The sequence below is a fragment of the Scomber japonicus genome, chromosome 22 (assembly GCF_027409825.1).
Source record: "Scomber japonicus isolate fScoJap1 chromosome 22, fScoJap1.pri, whole genome shotgun sequence".
In the NCBI taxonomy this organism is placed as follows: Eukaryota; Metazoa; Chordata; class Actinopteri; order Scombriformes; family Scombridae; genus Scomber; species Scomber japonicus.
This window is the reverse complement of record NC_070599.1, coordinates 27,500,930-27,519,111: the sequence shown is the minus strand read 5'-3', so window position 1 is coordinate 27,519,111 and position 18,182 is coordinate 27,500,930. Positions and strand designations below refer to the sequence as shown.

General features: G+C 39.4%; 1 protein-coding gene across 1 annotated transcript; it reads left to right on the top strand.

Moving 5' to 3' along the window:
• Window positions 1-3,569: 3,569 nt before the first annotated feature.
• On the top strand, window positions 3,570-16,995 carry LOC128383664 (coxsackievirus and adenovirus receptor-like). Its single transcript, XM_053343253.1, has 3 exons — window positions 3,570-3,720; window positions 7,825-8,160; window positions 16,853-16,995. The coding sequence occupies exons 1-3, from the start codon at window positions 3,666-3,668 to the stop codon at window positions 16,993-16,995; spliced, it is 534 nt and encodes a 177-aa protein (XP_053199228.1). The 5' UTR covers window positions 3,570-3,665.
• The last annotated feature ends 1,187 nt before the right edge of the window (window positions 16,996-18,182 follow it).

The window sequence follows — 18,182 nt, the reverse complement described above, 5'->3', positions numbered from 1 at the left end:
TTGAGGTACTTGTACTTTACTGCAGTGCAGTTAGAGGTACTTGTACTTTACTGTAGTACAGTCTGAGGTACTTGTACTTTACTGCAGTACAGTTTGAGGTACTTGTACTTTACTGTAGTACAGTTAGAGGTACTAGTACTTTACTGTGGTACAGTTTGAGGTACTAGTACTTTACTGCAGTACAGTTTGAGGTACTAGTACTTTACTGCAGTACAGTTTGAGGTACTTGTACTTTACTGTAGTACAGTTTGAGGTACTAGTACTTTACTGCAGAACAGTTTGAGATACCTGTACTTTACTGTAGTACAGTTTGAGGTACTAGTACTTTACTGTAGTACAGTTTGAGGTACTTGTACTTTACTGTAGTACAGTTTGAGGTACTAGTACTTTACTGTAGTGCAGTTAGAGGTACTTGTACTTTACTGTAGTACAGTTAGAGGTACTAGTATTTTACTGTAGTACAGTTTGAGGTACTAGTACTTTACTGCAGTACAGTTTGAGGTACTTGTACTTTACTGTAGTGCAGTTAGAGGTACTAGTACTTTACTGCAGAACAGTTTGAGGTACTAGTACTTTACTGTAGTGCAGTTAGAGGTACTAGTACTTTACTGCAGTACAGTTTGGGGTACTTGTACTTTACTGTAGTACAGTTTGAGGTACTAGTACTTCACTGTAGTGCAGTTAGAGGTACTTGTACTTTACTGTAGTGCAGTTAGAGGTACTTGTACTTTACTGTAGTACAGTTTGAGGTACTAGTACTTTACTGTAGTACAGTTAGAGGTACTAGTATTTTACTGTAGTACAGTTTGAGGTACTAGTACTTTACTGCAGTACAGTTTGAGGTACTTGTACTTTACTGTAGTGCAGTTTGAGGTACTAGTACTTTACTGCAGTACAGTTAGACGTACTAGTACTTTACTGTAGTGCAGTTAGAGGTACTAGTACTTTACTGCAGTACAGTTTGGGGTACTTGTACTTTACTGTAGTACAGTTTGAGGTACTAGTACTTCACTGTAGTGCAGTTAGAGGTACTTGTACTTTACTGTAGTGCAGTTAGAGGTACTAGTACTTTACTGCAGTACAGTTTGGGGTACTTGTACTTTACTGTAGTACAGTTTGAGGTACTAGTACTTCACTGTAGTGCAGTTAGAGGTACTTGTACTTTACTGTACTGCAGTTAAAGGTACTTGTACTTTACTGTAGTACAGTTAGAGGTACTAGTAATTTACTGTAGTACAGTTTGAGGTACTAGTACTTTACTGCAGTACAGTTTGAGGTACTAGTAATTTACTGTAGTACAGTTTGAGGTACTAGTACTTTACTTGAGTACAGTTTGAGATACTAGTACTTTACTGTAGTACAGTTTGAGGTACTTGTACTTTACTGTAGTACAGTTTGAGGTACTAGTACTTTACTGCAGAACAGTTTGAGGTACTAGTACTTTACTGCAGTACAGTTTGAGGTACTAGTACTTTACTGCAGTATAGTTTGAGGTACTTGTACTTTACTGTAGTACAGTTTGAGGTACTAGTAATTTACTGTAGTACAGTTTGAGGTACTAGTACTTTACTGTAGTACAGTTTGAGGTACTTGTACTTTACTGTAGTACAGTTTGAGGTACTAGTAATTTACTGTAGTACAGTTTGAGGTACTAGTAATTTACTCTAGTACAGTTAGAGGTACTAGTACTTTACTGCAGTACAGTTTGAGGTACTTGTACTTTACTGTAGTACAGTTAGAGGTACTAGTACTTTACTGTAGTACAGTTTGAGGTACTAGTACTTTACTGCAGTACAGTTAGGTACTAGTACTTTACTGTAGTACAATTTGATGTACTAGTACTTTACTGCAGTGCAGTTTGAGGTACTAGTACTTTACTGTAGTACAGTTTGAGGTACTAGTACTTTACTACAGCACAGTTTGAGGTACTAGTACTTTACATTCATATTAACCAGGACTGTTAGTGTACTGTATTAATGGTTACACATGTGATATAAAGCAGAATATTACAGTAGTAATAGTACAACTGTTATGGTGAATATATCATGTAACATAACTTAAAGACAAACTATAAGTGAACAGTTTGTATGTGACACAGTAAACTGACCACAGAGCTGCTCGCTGCTATGAGAACAAGTTGTTACTTTGACCACAAGGTACAAAAACAGACAGACATATTGTTCCCACACATCTGGTTAAACTGTACTGAGAAACCAGCTTCAGAATAAATCAGGAAGTTGTTTCTGTGGTGTTAAATGCACAGTTTAAAAAAAATAGTAAATTATAAACTTTATTAGAGAGTTGAAGATGAATTCATGGAGGTTGTTGGGAGACTGTTCAGCTAAACCAGATTCTGTACACTTTACAATGTTTTTCCTGCTGCTCATTAAACACAAGCTGTCAGTTAGGTTCAGTCTCTGCAACATGAAGACAGTCAGACATCACTGTAATACAACTGTACTCGTTACCATCAGTCCCCTGACATGTGTATGCCAGTGGCGGCTGCTGGTGTTTTAAACAGGGGAAGCTCACTTTACATCTTCATTATAAAACTTGTCATATTGAAGCGAGGCAGTTACAATAAAAGGAGTGTTTAATTGAAGCTGTTGTTGCCATAGAACCACATCAACACACAAACACTTAACACCTGAATTATTCAACATAAACGTGTTAATTCATAATTAATATATAAGACCTAATCTAATCTAATTAATTAGACCAATCATATTGTTTTCTGTACCATTTTGCAAAATAACTCTCCCCTCTGCTCGGACTGCAACTGGGACTGCTGTCACAGCAGCACCCGCTGCTCGTTGAGGACAGAGTGATACGTGCTTTCATGTCAGAGTCTCCAAAACATCAGAAAACTCTCTAATTACACCAGAAAAACTCGCTAGATATGTCGATAGTCGCCTTTGAAAAAAAAAGTCGCCAAGAAGAGTTGGAAAGTCGCCAGATTTAGCGAGAAAGTCAAGCTACAAAACTACACTCAGAAGAGTCAGCCTAATCAAAGCTGTCTATCAAGGGCTTTGAGCCCTATAAAACATTTCATCCAATCATCATACAGAAGCAGAGCGTCCGACCCGCCCACTGCGTCCAGGGGCGGGACGAGTTTGTCGCATTATCCAATGAGCGTCTTATCCTGTCTTGTCCCGCCCTAGCCAAAACAGCTGTTGGGAGAAGCTTCACTGAACACTGTTGACGCTCAGCGTCCACAGTGGACTTCAAGTGTGTGATAGGAGATCATGTCGGAAAATAACAGCGTTGGCAATAAACAGCTGGTTACAGGATGTCATAGTTGTAAAATTGAACGCATTCAAGTGCAGATTTGATGTAAATATAAGTTTAGTGTGAATTTAATTTAACAGTTGTGACAATTTATTTGATGAAATTTTAGGCGAAGCTGTGCTTCCCTTGTTGTCTCAGAGCAATCGCCCCTGGTGTACGCAGCAGAGCCGACGTGCCGTCATGACATCTTTAATATATAGCTGAATGAAATCGAAAGGGTTCAGTCAGTCAGCGGCAACAGACTGGTGACATGACAAATAATCAGAAATCAAAATTCACTTCTAAACATACAACTGTTATCAGTTTAAAGCGTCGCTGGTCTGAATTAATCAACAAATGAAGTTTGTTGAGGAAACTAAGAAGAGAAGAAGAGAAAGATGTCTGCTGTCGTGTTTCTCCTCGTATGTTTCCTGTCCTGTTCTGTCTCTGAAGGTAAGCTGTGACATTTATATTTACTGAACACTGTAACTCTGCTTCACCTACTGTTACTGATCAATATTAACCTGTTACTGATCAATATTAAACTGTTACTGATCAATATTAACCTGTTACTGATCAATATTAAACTGTTACTGATCAATATTAACCTGTTACTGATCAATATTAACCTGTTACTGATCAATATTAAACTGTTACTGATCAATATTAACCTGTTACTGATCAATATTAAACTGTTACTGATCAATATTAACCTGTTACTGATCAATATTAAACTGTTACTGATCAATATTAAACTTACTGTTAGTGATAAACGATACATTAACTGTGGTGGAAAAAAAGTTGTTTCTGTTCTCTCGCAGGTTTCCGTACTCCGCCCTGTAATGGCACTGTCTGACACGCAGTTTACTTCCTTGATACAGTTCGTAGGCCACATCTAGAAATGGCCTTTTTGAGGCCATGCCATTGATCCTAAATGTGATGTTTTACAGCCTCTACAGACTCATTCACACTTTATTTGTTCTAAACTTTTATTAAAAACATGTTAGAGACTCTGTTAGAGATTTGTGTTATTCTTTATCCTTTATACACTAGCACAACCTGTATCTATAGCAACCATAACACAACCTGATGGTCTGTCAGTGCATTACATTCCTCATACAAGTGCTAAACATTGACCTAAAAGTTAAATGTTCAATAGATTTAGTTTTTTAAACAGAGTGACCTCTATAATAGTTAATATGAGGATCATTACAGAGGTTACAGTCAGGAGAAGCTGTGTGGAACATCTGGCTGTAGGGTTAAGGTTAGTGTATCTACACAGGAAAGGGGCACCGCACCACATGTCATTTATCTTTAAGGCCCATTTCCACCAGCTCCGTCAGCGCGCAGTGATATCAATCCGCAGCAGGTCTACTTTTTTCTGACGGAGCTCAACAGAGCAGACAGGAAGTATAAAACTTCAACTTCGTGCAGCCTACCGATCATATATCCGGGTTGTTTGAACACACGTGGCGTCATATCTGTACCACATTAGTGAGAGCAGTGACACTTACCTGAGCGTGCACTTTATATTTTGAACAGAAAATATTAATCTGAGCAAAACAAAAATGTAACGTGTGCACGCTCAACTCTATCTACACACACCTCTGTGATGAAAGACACCAGACACGCTCAAATCTTCATGTGTGCTCGCTCGAGTTGAAACAGTGTAAATAAACCACAAAACCAGCAGCCAATCACTAACTGGGAGGGGAGGAAGCAGGCTGAGATGTTGCTATAGGCGCAACCCAGTATGGTTGTGGGCACAGATATACATACATCAGCAGCTAAACCTCAATCTTCCGTGTGTATATGACTTTGACTGTTAGATCCATCTCTCCAGTTTGAGTGAGAGTGTAAATCTACCACTGCTCCTCCTTCCAGCAGACACTGTTTAACTGTTTTTGAAGAGTCAAGAAGAGTGTGCGTGTAGACAGAGTTGAGCGTGCACAGGACACATTTTTGTTTGCTCATATTAATATTTGATGTTCAAAATATAAAGTGTGGTACAGATATACATAGCCTATACTGTATGTATGTGCAGATATAACTCTTTCAGTCAACTGAGCAAAATAAATAAAGTGCTCTGTTTATACATTAATAATATTTCAAACAACATTAGTGAGAATTCTATAGTTCCACTCATACGTCAGCATTTCAAATATTCAACATTAGTTATTTTTCTGTTTATTGTTAGAAATCCAAATGTCAATTCAGAAAACTTTATTGTTCAGACAAAACTAAAACATTTCATTTTCACACACATGGAGGTCAAGATGAAAAGGTTGAGATTTGCCCAACACATTTATAAAAACACACATTTGAATAGTAATTTCAGCATATACAGTATTCAGCAGTTATTATATTTACAGTTTGAATTATATTAAAACACATGAATTCATTCCAACAGCTTTAATGTAATGAAACGTTTAGATTCTTCTGTTCATCACAAACATTAGGCAGTTTTATTTATATAGCACATTTCATACACAATGGCAACTCAATGTGCTTTACATAAAACAGAAAAACATGTAATTTGAGAAACATTAAGACATATAATTAACCCCCCCCCCCAATAATAAAGACAAAGTACAGAAAAATAGAAAGACATAAATAAAATGCTAGAATAGAGCATTAAATATAAGATTGTAGCATAAAATAATAAATTAGCTTTAAAATCATTAAAAGGACATAGAGTGCAAATGAAAGATTAAAATGTAAAGTGCTTTAAAAGAGCTCAATCATAAGCTCAGGAGAAGAGAAATGTTTTTAACCTGGATTTAAAAATGATTTCAGTTCTGCTGGTAGTTTGTTCCAGTTGTGTAAAAGCTGCTTCATCATGTTTAGTCTGAACTCTGGGCTCAACTATCTGACCTGAGTCAGTAGATCTCAGAGCTCTGGGCTCAACTATCTGACCTGAGTCAGTAGATCTCAGAGCTCTGGGCTCAACTATCTGACCTGAGTCAGTAGATCTCAGAGCTCTACTGGGTTTATATTCTACTAACATGTCATTCATGTATTCTGGACCTAAACCATTCAGTGATTTGTAGACCAGTAGCAGAACTTTAAAATCTATTGTCTAGCTGACTGGGAGCCAGTGTAAAGACTTTAGAACTGACTGGGAGCCAGTGTAAAGACTTTAGAGCTGACTGGGAGCCAGTGTAAAGACTTTAGATCTGACTGGGAGCCAGTGTAAAGACTTTAGAACTGACTGGGAACCAGTGTAAAGACTTTAGAACTGACTGGGAGCCAGTGTAAAGACTTTAGAACTGACTGGGAGCCAGTATAAAGACTTTAGAGCTGACTGGGAGCCAGTGTAAAGACTTTAGAGCTGACTGGGAGTCAGTGTAAAGACTTTAGAAGTGACTGGGAGCCAGTGTAAAGACTTTAGAACTGACTGGGAGCCAGTGTAAAGACTTTAGAACTGACTGGGAGCCAGTGTAAAGACTTTAGAGCTGACTGGGAGCCAGTATAAAGACTTTAGAGCTGACTGGGAGCCAGTGTAAAGACTTTAGAGCTGACTGGGAGTCAGTGTAAAGACTTTAGAAGTGACTGGGAGCCAGTGTAAAGACTTTAGAAGTGACTGGGAGCCAGTGTAAAGACTTTAGAACTGACTGGGAGCCAGTGTAAAGACTTTAGAAGTGACTGGGAGCCAGTGTAAAGACTTTAGAAGTGACTGGGAGCCAGTGTAAAGACTTTAGAAGTGACTGGGAGCCAGTGTAAAGACTTTAGAACTGACTGGGAGCCAGTGTAAAGACTTTAGAAGTGACTGGGAGCCAGTGTAAAGACTTTAGAAGTGACTGGGAGCTAGTGTAAAGACTTTAGAACTGACTGGGAGCCAGTGTAAAGACTTTAGAGCTGACTGGGAGCCAGTATAAAGACTTTAGAGCTGACTGGGAGCCAGTGTAAAGACTTTAGAGCTGACTGGGAGCCAGTGTAAAGACTTTAGAGCTGACTGGGAGCCAGTGTAAAGACTTTAGAGCTGACTGGGAGCCAGTGTAAAGACTTTAGAACTGACTGGGAGCCAGTGTAAAGACTTTAGAACTGACTGGGAGCCAGTGTAAAGACTTTAGAACTGACTGGGAGCCAGTGTAAAGACTTTAGAACTGACTGGGAGCCAGTGTAAAGACTTTAGAACTGGAGTAATGTGCTCTGATCTCTTTGTTCTGGTTAAAACTCGAGCTGCAGCGTTCTGAATGAGCTGCAGCTGTTTAATGCTTTTTTGTGGGAGTCCAGTCAGAAGACCGTTACAGTAGTCGAGTCTACTTGAGATGAAAGCATGAATCAACTTCTCCTGGTCTGTTTGAGACATTAGCAGTGATCATCCATCAAACATCATATTAGATTCATCATTATGAATAAATATCTGATTATTATGAGATCTTTTCTCATTATTAAAATATACTGAGTCCTAATTAAGTGACACTAAGTTGTGATTGAGAGAGCCAATCAGATTTGTCTGCTGCTTTGACAATTTATAATTAATGGTTAATTTAATATAAAAAATAAAGTATCGCTGACCTTTGTTTTCTAAATTTTCTGTTTTTGTTCTTTCAGAGCAAACAGTGAAGTCTGGAGATGATGTCACTCTTCAGTGTCAGGGTCCCGAACATGAAGCCATCACATCATTACAGTGGATCAGACCTGACCTGAAGAAGAAGACAGAGAAGTACGTCTTCTTCTTCAGAGACCACAAAATATTTGAAGACTACCAGCATCCATCTTTTCGTGGGCGAGTGCAGCTGATGGATCCACAGATGAAGAACGGAGACGTTTCAGTGATTCTGAAGAACGTTAACACCAAGGACTCTGGAACATACGAGTGTCGAGTTTCAGTAAACAACAAAAAGTCTGAGCTCATGAACATCATCAACCTGAAGGTTAAAGACTCAGGTGAGTTTGTACAGATGAGACTGTAGAGATGAAACATCATCTGTCTCACAGCTGATACCTAAAACCTGTTTCTGCTCTACAGGTGAAACATCTGGAAAAACCCAGACTGAAGGAAATGTTGGACTGAATGTTGGACTGTCTGTTGGGATTCTTCTTCTTGTTGCTGCTGTTGTTGGTTTTGTATTTTATAAAAGACATCAAGGACATTCTGACCAACCTATTTAATATACAGCAGCTGGTCAGCAGGTCTGAAAGCTCTCAGATGAACTGAACTGAACTCTTTCTGCAGCTTTTCCAGCAGCTACATGGTTTGAATTAGACCTGAGTCTAAATGTTTAAGACTCAGAAAACAGACCCCAAACTTCATTGAATAGATCTTCCCTCCCAGCTACTCTATAAGTGACCCGCTCATAGCCATACCTTAAAAGCAGGGACGCCACAACGGGGCAGGCAATTGCCTTAGGGTAAAGAAAATGATAAGTCTGTTTGTGATAGTGCTAACCCCCCCTTGTCTTTTGCAGCATATAGCTTGGTCCGATTAAACATAGGTTTTTTTTCCTGCCCAGATAAACTTCTCCATCATTCCGTTATATGTTTTAAGTAGTGAGGAAGGAAGATGTAGCGATAACATGGAAGTGATGTATTTAATCTTGGGAGTTAAAATCATTTTTACCTATCAGGGAAATATACAACTTACCCCAACTCTGTAACAGAATTTGGGTTTTCTGTATGAATGGAGACACGTTGGCCTCCATTATTTTTTCCAGACCAGGCGCTAATTTGATGCCTAAGTATGTTAATCCTTCCGGCATCCATCTGAATTTCCAATTCTTTCTGATATCTGGAGGGTATATTTTCGATAATGGCATGGCTTCTGATTTCAACCAGTTAACAGTATATCCAGATATCTCTGAAAATAGATTTATAACTGGATCAGTAGCTCCACCCACTTCCTGTCTAATGAAAAGGCCACAGTTGGTGTGTCTTAGTTTCTTGTCATCCACATAATGTGTAACAGTCTTCGAAGGTTGTCTGCTGAGCTCCTGCCACATATAAACCCCACCTGATCCTGATGAATGAGTAGTACTAGGACCACTTCTTCCAATCTAGTTGCTAAGATTTTGGCGAGAATTTTTCGTCCTCCAAAAGTGTTCTCCCATTCTGTGTTAAAGCTTGGATTTCAACTGAGGAAAAAAAATGTTCTAATTTGTTTTTGTCTATTCCACCCTGAGATATATACAATTCTTAATAAAATTCCCTAAATGTGGTATTTATGTCACTTTTGTTCGTGATAAGGTTATTGTCCTCATCAAAAATCGATTGAATAATATTTTGAGATTGTATTTGTTTTACTCTGTGTGCCAGAACTTTACCAGCCCTTTCTCCCCGCTCAAAATATTTCTGCCTAGTACAGAACAGGGAAAATTCAGTTTTTCTGTTCAGTATATCATTTAATTCACATTTAAGCTCATTCAATTTACCCCATGTATCTGAGTCTTGTTGCTCCATGTGTTGTTTTTCCAGCTTTTTGATATCTTGATCTAGTTTAAGTATCCTTTGACTCTCTGCTTTTTTGATTAGTGAACTTCTTTGAATAATATGTTCCCTCAAAAAAGATTTAAAAGCATCCCACATTACCTCATGGTCCTCTATAGAGCCTTCATTATGCTCCCAGAATTCCTGCATTTCAGATTGAATAAAGCTGCAGTTTTCTTCCCTGTTCAGCATACAGTTGTTAAAACGCCATCTCAAACTTTTTTCTGCTTTAACTAGAGTGTAGTGACTAGTCCTAAACTTAAAGCCACTACTGGCTGCTAATGGCTGGATGTTCTGACGTGCACTCAATACGCAGACTACTTTGCTGGTTGATCTATTATTTATTGGTCGTTTAAACACAATGCTTAGTTTCGTGTGTTGCTCTTAATACAAAATAACATAATAAACCAAAACAACAGAAAATAGCTGCGACCTGAACGCAGTCAAAAAACTTTTTGCCCTCACCATCAGCGCACCTGTGGTGATTGGCATGACCCTTTAAGAATAAGTCAGTGTGCTGCCAGCATAACCATGCACCCCCTGCTGTTTGGGAGGAGCACCACACTCACATTCATATCTGGCTCCTACACTCCAGCCCCTAATTGCTTCTGGCAGAAGACTGAGCAATTCAAACAATATTTTAAGAGGAGCCATATAATTCAAAATAATATTCTTACATTCAGACATTAATAATACATGTGATATCTCTGATCACAAATCCGTAATAAACAAAATTTACAACAATTCTTAATCTGTTGCCTCACATAACAAACATATTTTAGTCACAGGTCTCTCTATTACATTTGCCTTTGTTTTTAGACGGACAGAACGTACAAGACCTTTCCTATCAGGGAATGTTTTTAGGATTCTCCCAAGTACCCATGATCCTCGGGGTGCTGTAGAATCTACAACTACAACAATATCTCCAGGCATGAAGCTTCTTTTTTTCTTTTTTTTTACTGTAAATACGTTGCTTAGCAACGTAGAGGTTGTTTGGCATGGTGACATTTTCCTTTTTGAAAGGCAGCTTCATGGTATAGTGGCCCTCTTTAAGCTGCACGGAGCTTTCCACAATTTCCACAAATTTCTTTTCCTCTCTTGACATCTCTTCTTGGTCGTTAGAGGCTTTCTCATTGAAGTCATTGTTATATTGGTTGATGAGCAACCCCTCTATCCTCTCAACCACAGTCCTGTTGACAATAACTTCAGGACAAGCACTCTGCTTGTTGTCATTTCCTTGTAATGGACCATTAATTACCCATCCCAGTAAGGTTCTGACAGCGTATGGTCCATCATCGCGACTGTTAATCACCTCCCAAGGTTCCATCAACTTGGAGGCGTTTGTGCCGATTAACAAGTCAACATCAGCTGTTATGCGTGGAATCTGAATATCCTTGAGATAAGGCCACTTTACCAACTCTTCTTCATCTACAATGTTGTTTGGAGATACAGGCATTTCCTTCTGAGTGAACACATCAGGAAGCTTGTAGAAATGTGTGCCAGACAGATTGGAGATTTCCAGGCCATTTACAATACAGCTTGGCACCGCCTTACTGTGACCCATTGTACGAAGATGGATTTTAGCTCTTCGTCCTTGAGTATTCAATCTGTCCACAAGCTTTTCAGAGCAGAAGGTACCTGTGCTTCCTGGATCCAGAAAAGCGTAAGTTTCAATCATCTTCTTTCCTTTTGCACACTTTATTTGTACAGGTAAGATGGGAAGAATGCCACTACTGTTGCCAGCCCCTGTATGACCACAAGTAGAGGTAGGTGTGTGACTCACTGATTTTTTATTTGGCAGTTCAGAATGTCCTTGGTTAACCCATTCCTTTTTCTTAATGTGCAAGACGCTGGGATGTGTTTGGTTGCAATATTTGCAAGAAATGCGCCTATCACAGTTCTTGCTCAAGTGCCCTGTGCTCAAGCAACCAAAACACAAACCTTTCTCCTTTAGAAAGTCCAGCTTTTCCCTGTGCACCTTTCTTTCCAATTGTGAACACTGCTCCAATGCATGTCCACTTGCACAATACAGACAGGAAATTGGGTTTACTTTAGTAGAAGACATTTCATGCTGAGACACATCCGCCTTAGATTTATTTGCAATAGAGACATGAGTTGCAAAGCTGTTTCTGTTGAACTGTGTTTTCATTTGAGGTTTGCTTTTGATTGTTCCTTTAATGACGGCAGCATCCTGTATGTCACCGAAGACTGGATCTGACACAATTCTGACCTGCTGCTCAATGAACCTCACAATGTCCATGAAACAAGCTCTTTTGTGGTCTCTGTCCAAGATTTCACATGCTGTTACTCTATTTTTCTCTGAGTTTGTATGGAAGTTTTTGAATCATCATTTTCATGTTCGCCGGCATATTTAGCTCATCCAAATATTGTAGTTCCTCCATAGCATTAGAACATTCACGTAGGAAAAATGCATATGCTTGAAGTCCCTTAGTGTCCTCGGATTTGACACTAGGCCATACAGTGATTTTTTCCATGTAGGCAGCTGTTACCTTTAATCCGTTTCCAAAATGCTCCTCAAGCAGATGTTTAGCGTTGGAATAACCTCTTTCAGGAGTCATATGAAGGCAGCTGCGTACAAGGTCCCTCGGCTGTCCCCTAGTAAACTGCTCAAGGAAATATAGACAGTCACCTTTATTGTTGGTTTTTGCCTCCACAGAATGTTCAAATGCCTTCATGAATGTTTTAAACTGTAGAGGATCTCCTGCAAAAGTTGGAATTTCTCTGTGTGGTAAGTACTGAGAAGTTTGCATTTGAACAAGGAGTGTTGTTATGTCATTTTGCCTTTGCAGTACATCATAGAGATCTCTTGGTGTGTGATTGCTGACTTGAGTCGATAGTGTAGGTTGAATGACCTCCTGCTTTGTTTGCTGCTCCAGCGGATTCAAAACTGATCTGCTGATATTCTGTTGATATGTGTCATAATGTTTTCTATGAGCTGCCTCCCTTTGGCTGTAGGTTGCCTCCCTTTGGCTGTGAGTTGCCTTCCTTTGGCTGTAGTAGTCAGGTGCGATAGCTTTTTCCATCCTTGAATGAATATTTCTTTGGACTCGATCAGATTCATACTGCAAATGATGCTCATCTATTTTACCATGTGGACTGAGAAGTGTGGAAACATTTTTACTTTCAGCCTCTTTCCTGAAGTATGACTCCATTCCATCCGATCCTCTCTCTGACACATGGCTGCCACAGCTCCGGAGTATTGCTAGCCTAGCAGAAGAGGCTGCAATTTCAGTGTCCATCTCAAGTTGCTCCCTTTTCCTCCGTAATGACTCTTCCTGCTCTTGCAATGCATGCTTCTCCTTTAAAGCAGCGGCACGAGCAATGAGTGCTGCCTTTTCAGCCTCTGCTTTAATGCGTGCAGATGAGGTAGAAGATTTATTGCTTTTGCAACTTTTGTGACTTGACAGTTTACTGCCCTTATTTGAAATAACATTTGAGATGCTATCATGAGGTCCAATAACAATGTCTTCTTTGTCATGGTTATCATTGGGGACATAATCAGCAACATCATCATCATCAGGACATTTTGGGGGTTTAGACAACCATTTACCCACATGAGCAATAAAATCATTCACATTCAACATTTTTGCTTTGTACCAGGTATCATGTTTTGTTGATTCCTCCTCAGGTAATAACCCCAACAAGGTATCATGCGTTTGTTTTGCTTCATCGCACAACACTTTAAACTTTTCAAATGTACATTTCACCTCATTTGCATAGTCATCACTCATCAAATGGACAATAGTTTCTTTTAGTTTTGACAACTTGTTAAATTTGGACTTTCTATCCTTTTGTAAATTGTCTGTCTTGTCCATTAAAGCTTTTTTCGTTAGTTTAATGGAGCGTCTTTTTACAGTGTCCGTTTCAATGTCTTTTGGACACGTTTCAAGTTCAGCGTCAGCAAGTGGATCACACGTTTGCGCAACTTCATTCATATTTTCAAATACCAATGTCCTATTAATCTACAAAATGAAACGTACCCGCGGTATGATACGCCTCAACGCGCATAATTTGAGTCGCAACCAATGCATTGGATTTTCTTTTTAATGTGTGCACACAACCTACAATGGCCATTCACTTAATGTGTCAGCGCTGCTCATACCCATACGTTGGCCGGCATAAGTTGTCTGACATCCAGTCACCCGTGGCTTGACATCCCGGTGGCACCCCAGTAGCTCCGGTCCAGCGATGAAGTCAGCTGTTTACCGGTCCCGGATTGCAGCAGATGATCACCAGCGAGCCTCCCCGATTCACCGTGAAGCAACATGCCGATCTCCAGTTGATCCCTACAGACAAAGTTTTTTGACCTAATTGTAGTGACTAGTCCTAAACTTAAAGCCACTACTGGCTGCTAATGGCTGGATGTTCTGACGTGCACTCAATACGCAGACTACTTTGCTGGTTGATCTATTATTTATTGGTCGTTTAAACACAATGCTTAGTTTCGTGTGTTGCTCTTAATACAAAATAACATAATAAACCAAAACAACAGAAAATAGCTGCGACCTGAACGCAGTCAAAAAACTTTTTGCCCTCACCATCAGCGCACCTGGGGTGATTGGCATGACCCTTTAAGAATAAGTCAGTGTGCTGCCAGCATAACCATGCACCCCCTGCTGTTTGGGAGGAGCACCACACTCACATTCATATCTGGCTCCTACATAGAGGATAGAAGACTAAATCTAGTGGTGCATGATCTGATAGTACTATGTTTCCAATTGTAGAATTCAGCACCCGACTGACCAGATTACGGGATAACAGAAAGTAATCTATTCTAGAATAACTTGAGTGGGGATATGAAAAAAAAGTAACGTCCTTTTTATTTGGATGCAATAATCTCCAAACATCCACAAGACCCAACTCTTCTGACAGCACATCTATTGCCATAACACCGGCAATGTTAGCTTGGGTGGGTTGATGCATTTTATCCATTATTAAATCCCTGACTTGATTAAAATCCCCCCCAAGAATTATATTATTGTTCCCCATATTTCTAATTAAGTTACAGACTTCATGAAAAAAATCAGAATTAGGAGCATAAATATTAGCAATAGTCATCCTTTGACCCTCTAAGAGACATCCAATATAACCCATCTACCTTCCTTGTAATAAATATGTGCACCTGACAGTCTGTTTTTCCTTATCAGAATACTTACTCCTCTTTTTCTCGAGTTCAAAATCTCAGTTCAAGTCTGTTCTTCATTAGACTGATGTACTTTATCTGTTAAATAAATGCGTGGAGTAGAAAGTACAATATTTCCCTCTGAGATGTAGAAAGTAGCATCACATGGAAATACTACAGTAAAGTATAATTACCTCTAACTGTACTACAGTAAAGTACTAGTACCTCTAACTGTACTACATTAAAGTACAAGTACCTCAAACTGTACTGCAGTAAAGTACAAGTACCTCAAACTGTACTGCAGTAAAGTACAAGTACCTCTAACTGTACTACAATAAAGTACAAGTACCTCAAACTGTACTGCAGTAAAGTACAAGTACCTCAAACTGTACTACAGTAAAGTACTAGTACTGCTAACTGTACTACAATAAAGTACTAGTACCTCTAACTGTACTACAGTAAAGTACTAGTACTTCAAACTGTACTACAGTAAAGTACTAGTACTTCAAACTGTACTACAGTAAAGTACTAGTACTTCTAACTGTACTACAGCCACTACTACAAACGTGGGCGCTCTCTATACATTAGCTGCTAACTGGTTAGCATTACACAGTGAAATAACACTCACAGGACATAATACAGTGCCCCCGACATACATTGTAAACATTATCCTAACCCCGGAGGCCTGTACTACGAAGCTGGATTAACCTATCCAGGATATCTCTCCGTTACCTGGGTTGACTTACCCAGACATTCGCAGTCTAGGATAAGCGGTACTACGAAGCTGGTTATCAACTCGGTAAATCAACCCAGGGTTTTCCAATCTGGATCACTGCGCGCTCACATAAAGGGGAGGAGTCTGCAGCGTCTGACCAATCACAGCGCTCACATAAAGGGGAGGTGTTTGCAGAGTCTGACCAATCACAAACATGCAGAAACCCTGCAGAGCAGCCTACTTTACTATGGCAGAGCAGACAATTATTATTCAACAATATGAAGAATTCAATCACATCATCCAGGCCAAAAGCAACACTGATGCAGCAAAAGCCAGGAAGGAGTGCTGGCAGAAAATTGCCGACTCTGTTAATGTGTAAATTCATGAGATCATACAATATTAATTTATCAGACAATATAAACGGACAGCACTCTGATCACACAATGCCACTTTATTACGGTACAGACGTTTGGGGCAGAGCGCTTCCTCAGTGCCCTTCCTTTCATAGAGACATTAAGTTAGTTTAATATTCAACATTCAAAATACAAACCTATTATGCTTCAACCATTTGAGTGAATGATGTCAAACCAACTGTATAACATACAGAATAATATCCCTCATGTGCCTCAATGATTATTTTACAAATATATATTTTCGTCAATTTTTTACAATTACAATAAATAAATAAAGTTATTATGCTCCCTGACACTTTGATCTCAGGATGTCAAACCTACAGAATAATATCCCCCACGTGCCTCAATGATTATTTTTTAAATATATATTTTGGCCAGTTAAAAAATTGCATCTATCACTAAAAACTCATTCTCTCCTAAGCGCTCCTCTCATGATCCGCGCACCAATGTTGACAGGATCTTTTAAGAATGGGCAGGTCATTTTCTGAGAGAGCTGATTGGTCAGGAGGTGGTGCTTTTATACTCGTTGATCTCTTATCCAGAACATAACCTGTTCCGAGGTCTGTACTACGAAGCTGGATTTTCTCTTATCGAGGTAACTTCAGGGTTAACTCTGGGTTTTCCGTACTACGACGCTGGTTCACTTCTTACCGGGGTAAATCACCATGGTAACTTATGCTGAACGGCTAACCTGCTCCGGAGCAGGTTATGTTCTGGATAAGAGATCAATGAGTACAAAAGCACCACCTCCTGACCAATCAGCTCTCTTAGAAAATGACCTGCACATTCTTAGAAGATCCTGTTAACATTGGTGCGCGGATCGTGAGAGGAGCGCTTAGGAGAGAAAGAGACAGCTGATACCTAAAACCTGTTTCTGCTCTACAGGTCAAACATCTGGAAACACCCAGACTGAAGGAAATCTTGGACTGAAAGTTGGACTGCCTGTTGGTATTGGGATTCTTGCTGCTGTTGTTGTTGGTTTTGTATTTTATAAAAGACATAAAGGACGTTTTGACCAACGTATTTAATATACAGCAGCTGATCCTCAGCAGGACTGTGAGCTGAACGGAACTCTTTCCTTCTTTTCTTTCTTCAGCTTTTACAGCAGCTATATGTGATTTTTAGGCAAATAATTACTTTATCCTGCAACCTTATATTTAATGCGCTACTCTAGTCTAGTTTTTATTTTATTTTTTATCTCTTTCTATTTTTCTGTACTTTGTTTTTTATTATTAGTGGGAGGGAGGAGGGTTTTTTTATGTGTGTTTTAATGTTTTTAATTTCTTACTATTATTGGGTTTTATTTGTATTTTTCAAGTTGCAAGTTTTTTATGTTTAAATGTTTGTTTTATGTGAAGCAAATTTAAATAAAGCTGCCTTGGCTTGCCATGCCTATCTATCACCGTTGTGTTTACTTGTTACTCACTTGAAGCCCTCAGGTTCTCCAAATGATGCTGTCCCTCCTCGACTATTTAAAGAGGTTTTCTCCACTGTTGGCCATCTGCTATTGCAGTCATTAATAGCAGTCTGTCCTCAGGTGTGGTCCCTGAACCTTTTAAACATGCAGAGGTACAACCTTTGATTATAAAACCTGGTCTCCTGTAGTTCTTGCTAATTTCAAGCCTATCTCCAAACAGACGCGCAGCTTGTGAACAGGCAAGGCAGGCAACTGCTTGGGGCCCCGAGCTGTTAGGGGGCCCCCGAGGGGGGAAGGGCTGTTTTTACAGAAATGTCTCAAAAATGTATGAACCGCAGTGACCGCATCCCCCTCCCCCTTAAACAACGGGTGATTTGCAATGACATCTCAATAGGAAACCTCCCTAAAGGGGCCCCATTTCAATCCCATGATCCCACCTCGTAAACCTGTGTGATGCTAAATTATCGTTCTGTAAATTGGAAATGAAACTGAAGGAAAATGAAGAGGAGCTATCCATCTGGTAGTGAGAAGAGGTAGAAAAAAAAGAGGATGAAGAAAAAAAGAAGAAAGACAGTGGTAAGTGGAGCAGATAATGATATAAGCATAACATTAACAGTAAATGACTGCTGTTATGGTGTTATTAACGGGGAGACAGACTTGAATAGCAGCTAACATTAGCGTCAGACGTATATGTTTATGGTGACCACTGCATTAAACTGACGCTAATGCTAGCTGCTATGATAGCAATGAATAATGAAAGCTATTTCCAGGGAGAACAATTTAAAATCTCTCTCTTAT

Coding starts and splice junctions, on each gene's coding strand:
- LOC128383664 (XM_053343253.1), top strand. CDS start 3,666: ATGTCTGCTGTCGTGTTTCTCCTCGTATGTTTCCTGTCCTGTTCTGTC. Junction 3,721..7,824: donor GTCCTGTTCTGTCTCTGAAG/GTAAGCTGTGAC, acceptor TTGTTCTTTCAG/AGCAAACAGTGAAGTCTGGA. Junction 8,161..16,852: donor CCTGAAGGTTAAAGACTCAG/GTGAGTTTGTAC, acceptor TCTGCTCTACAG/GTCAAACATCTGGAAACACC.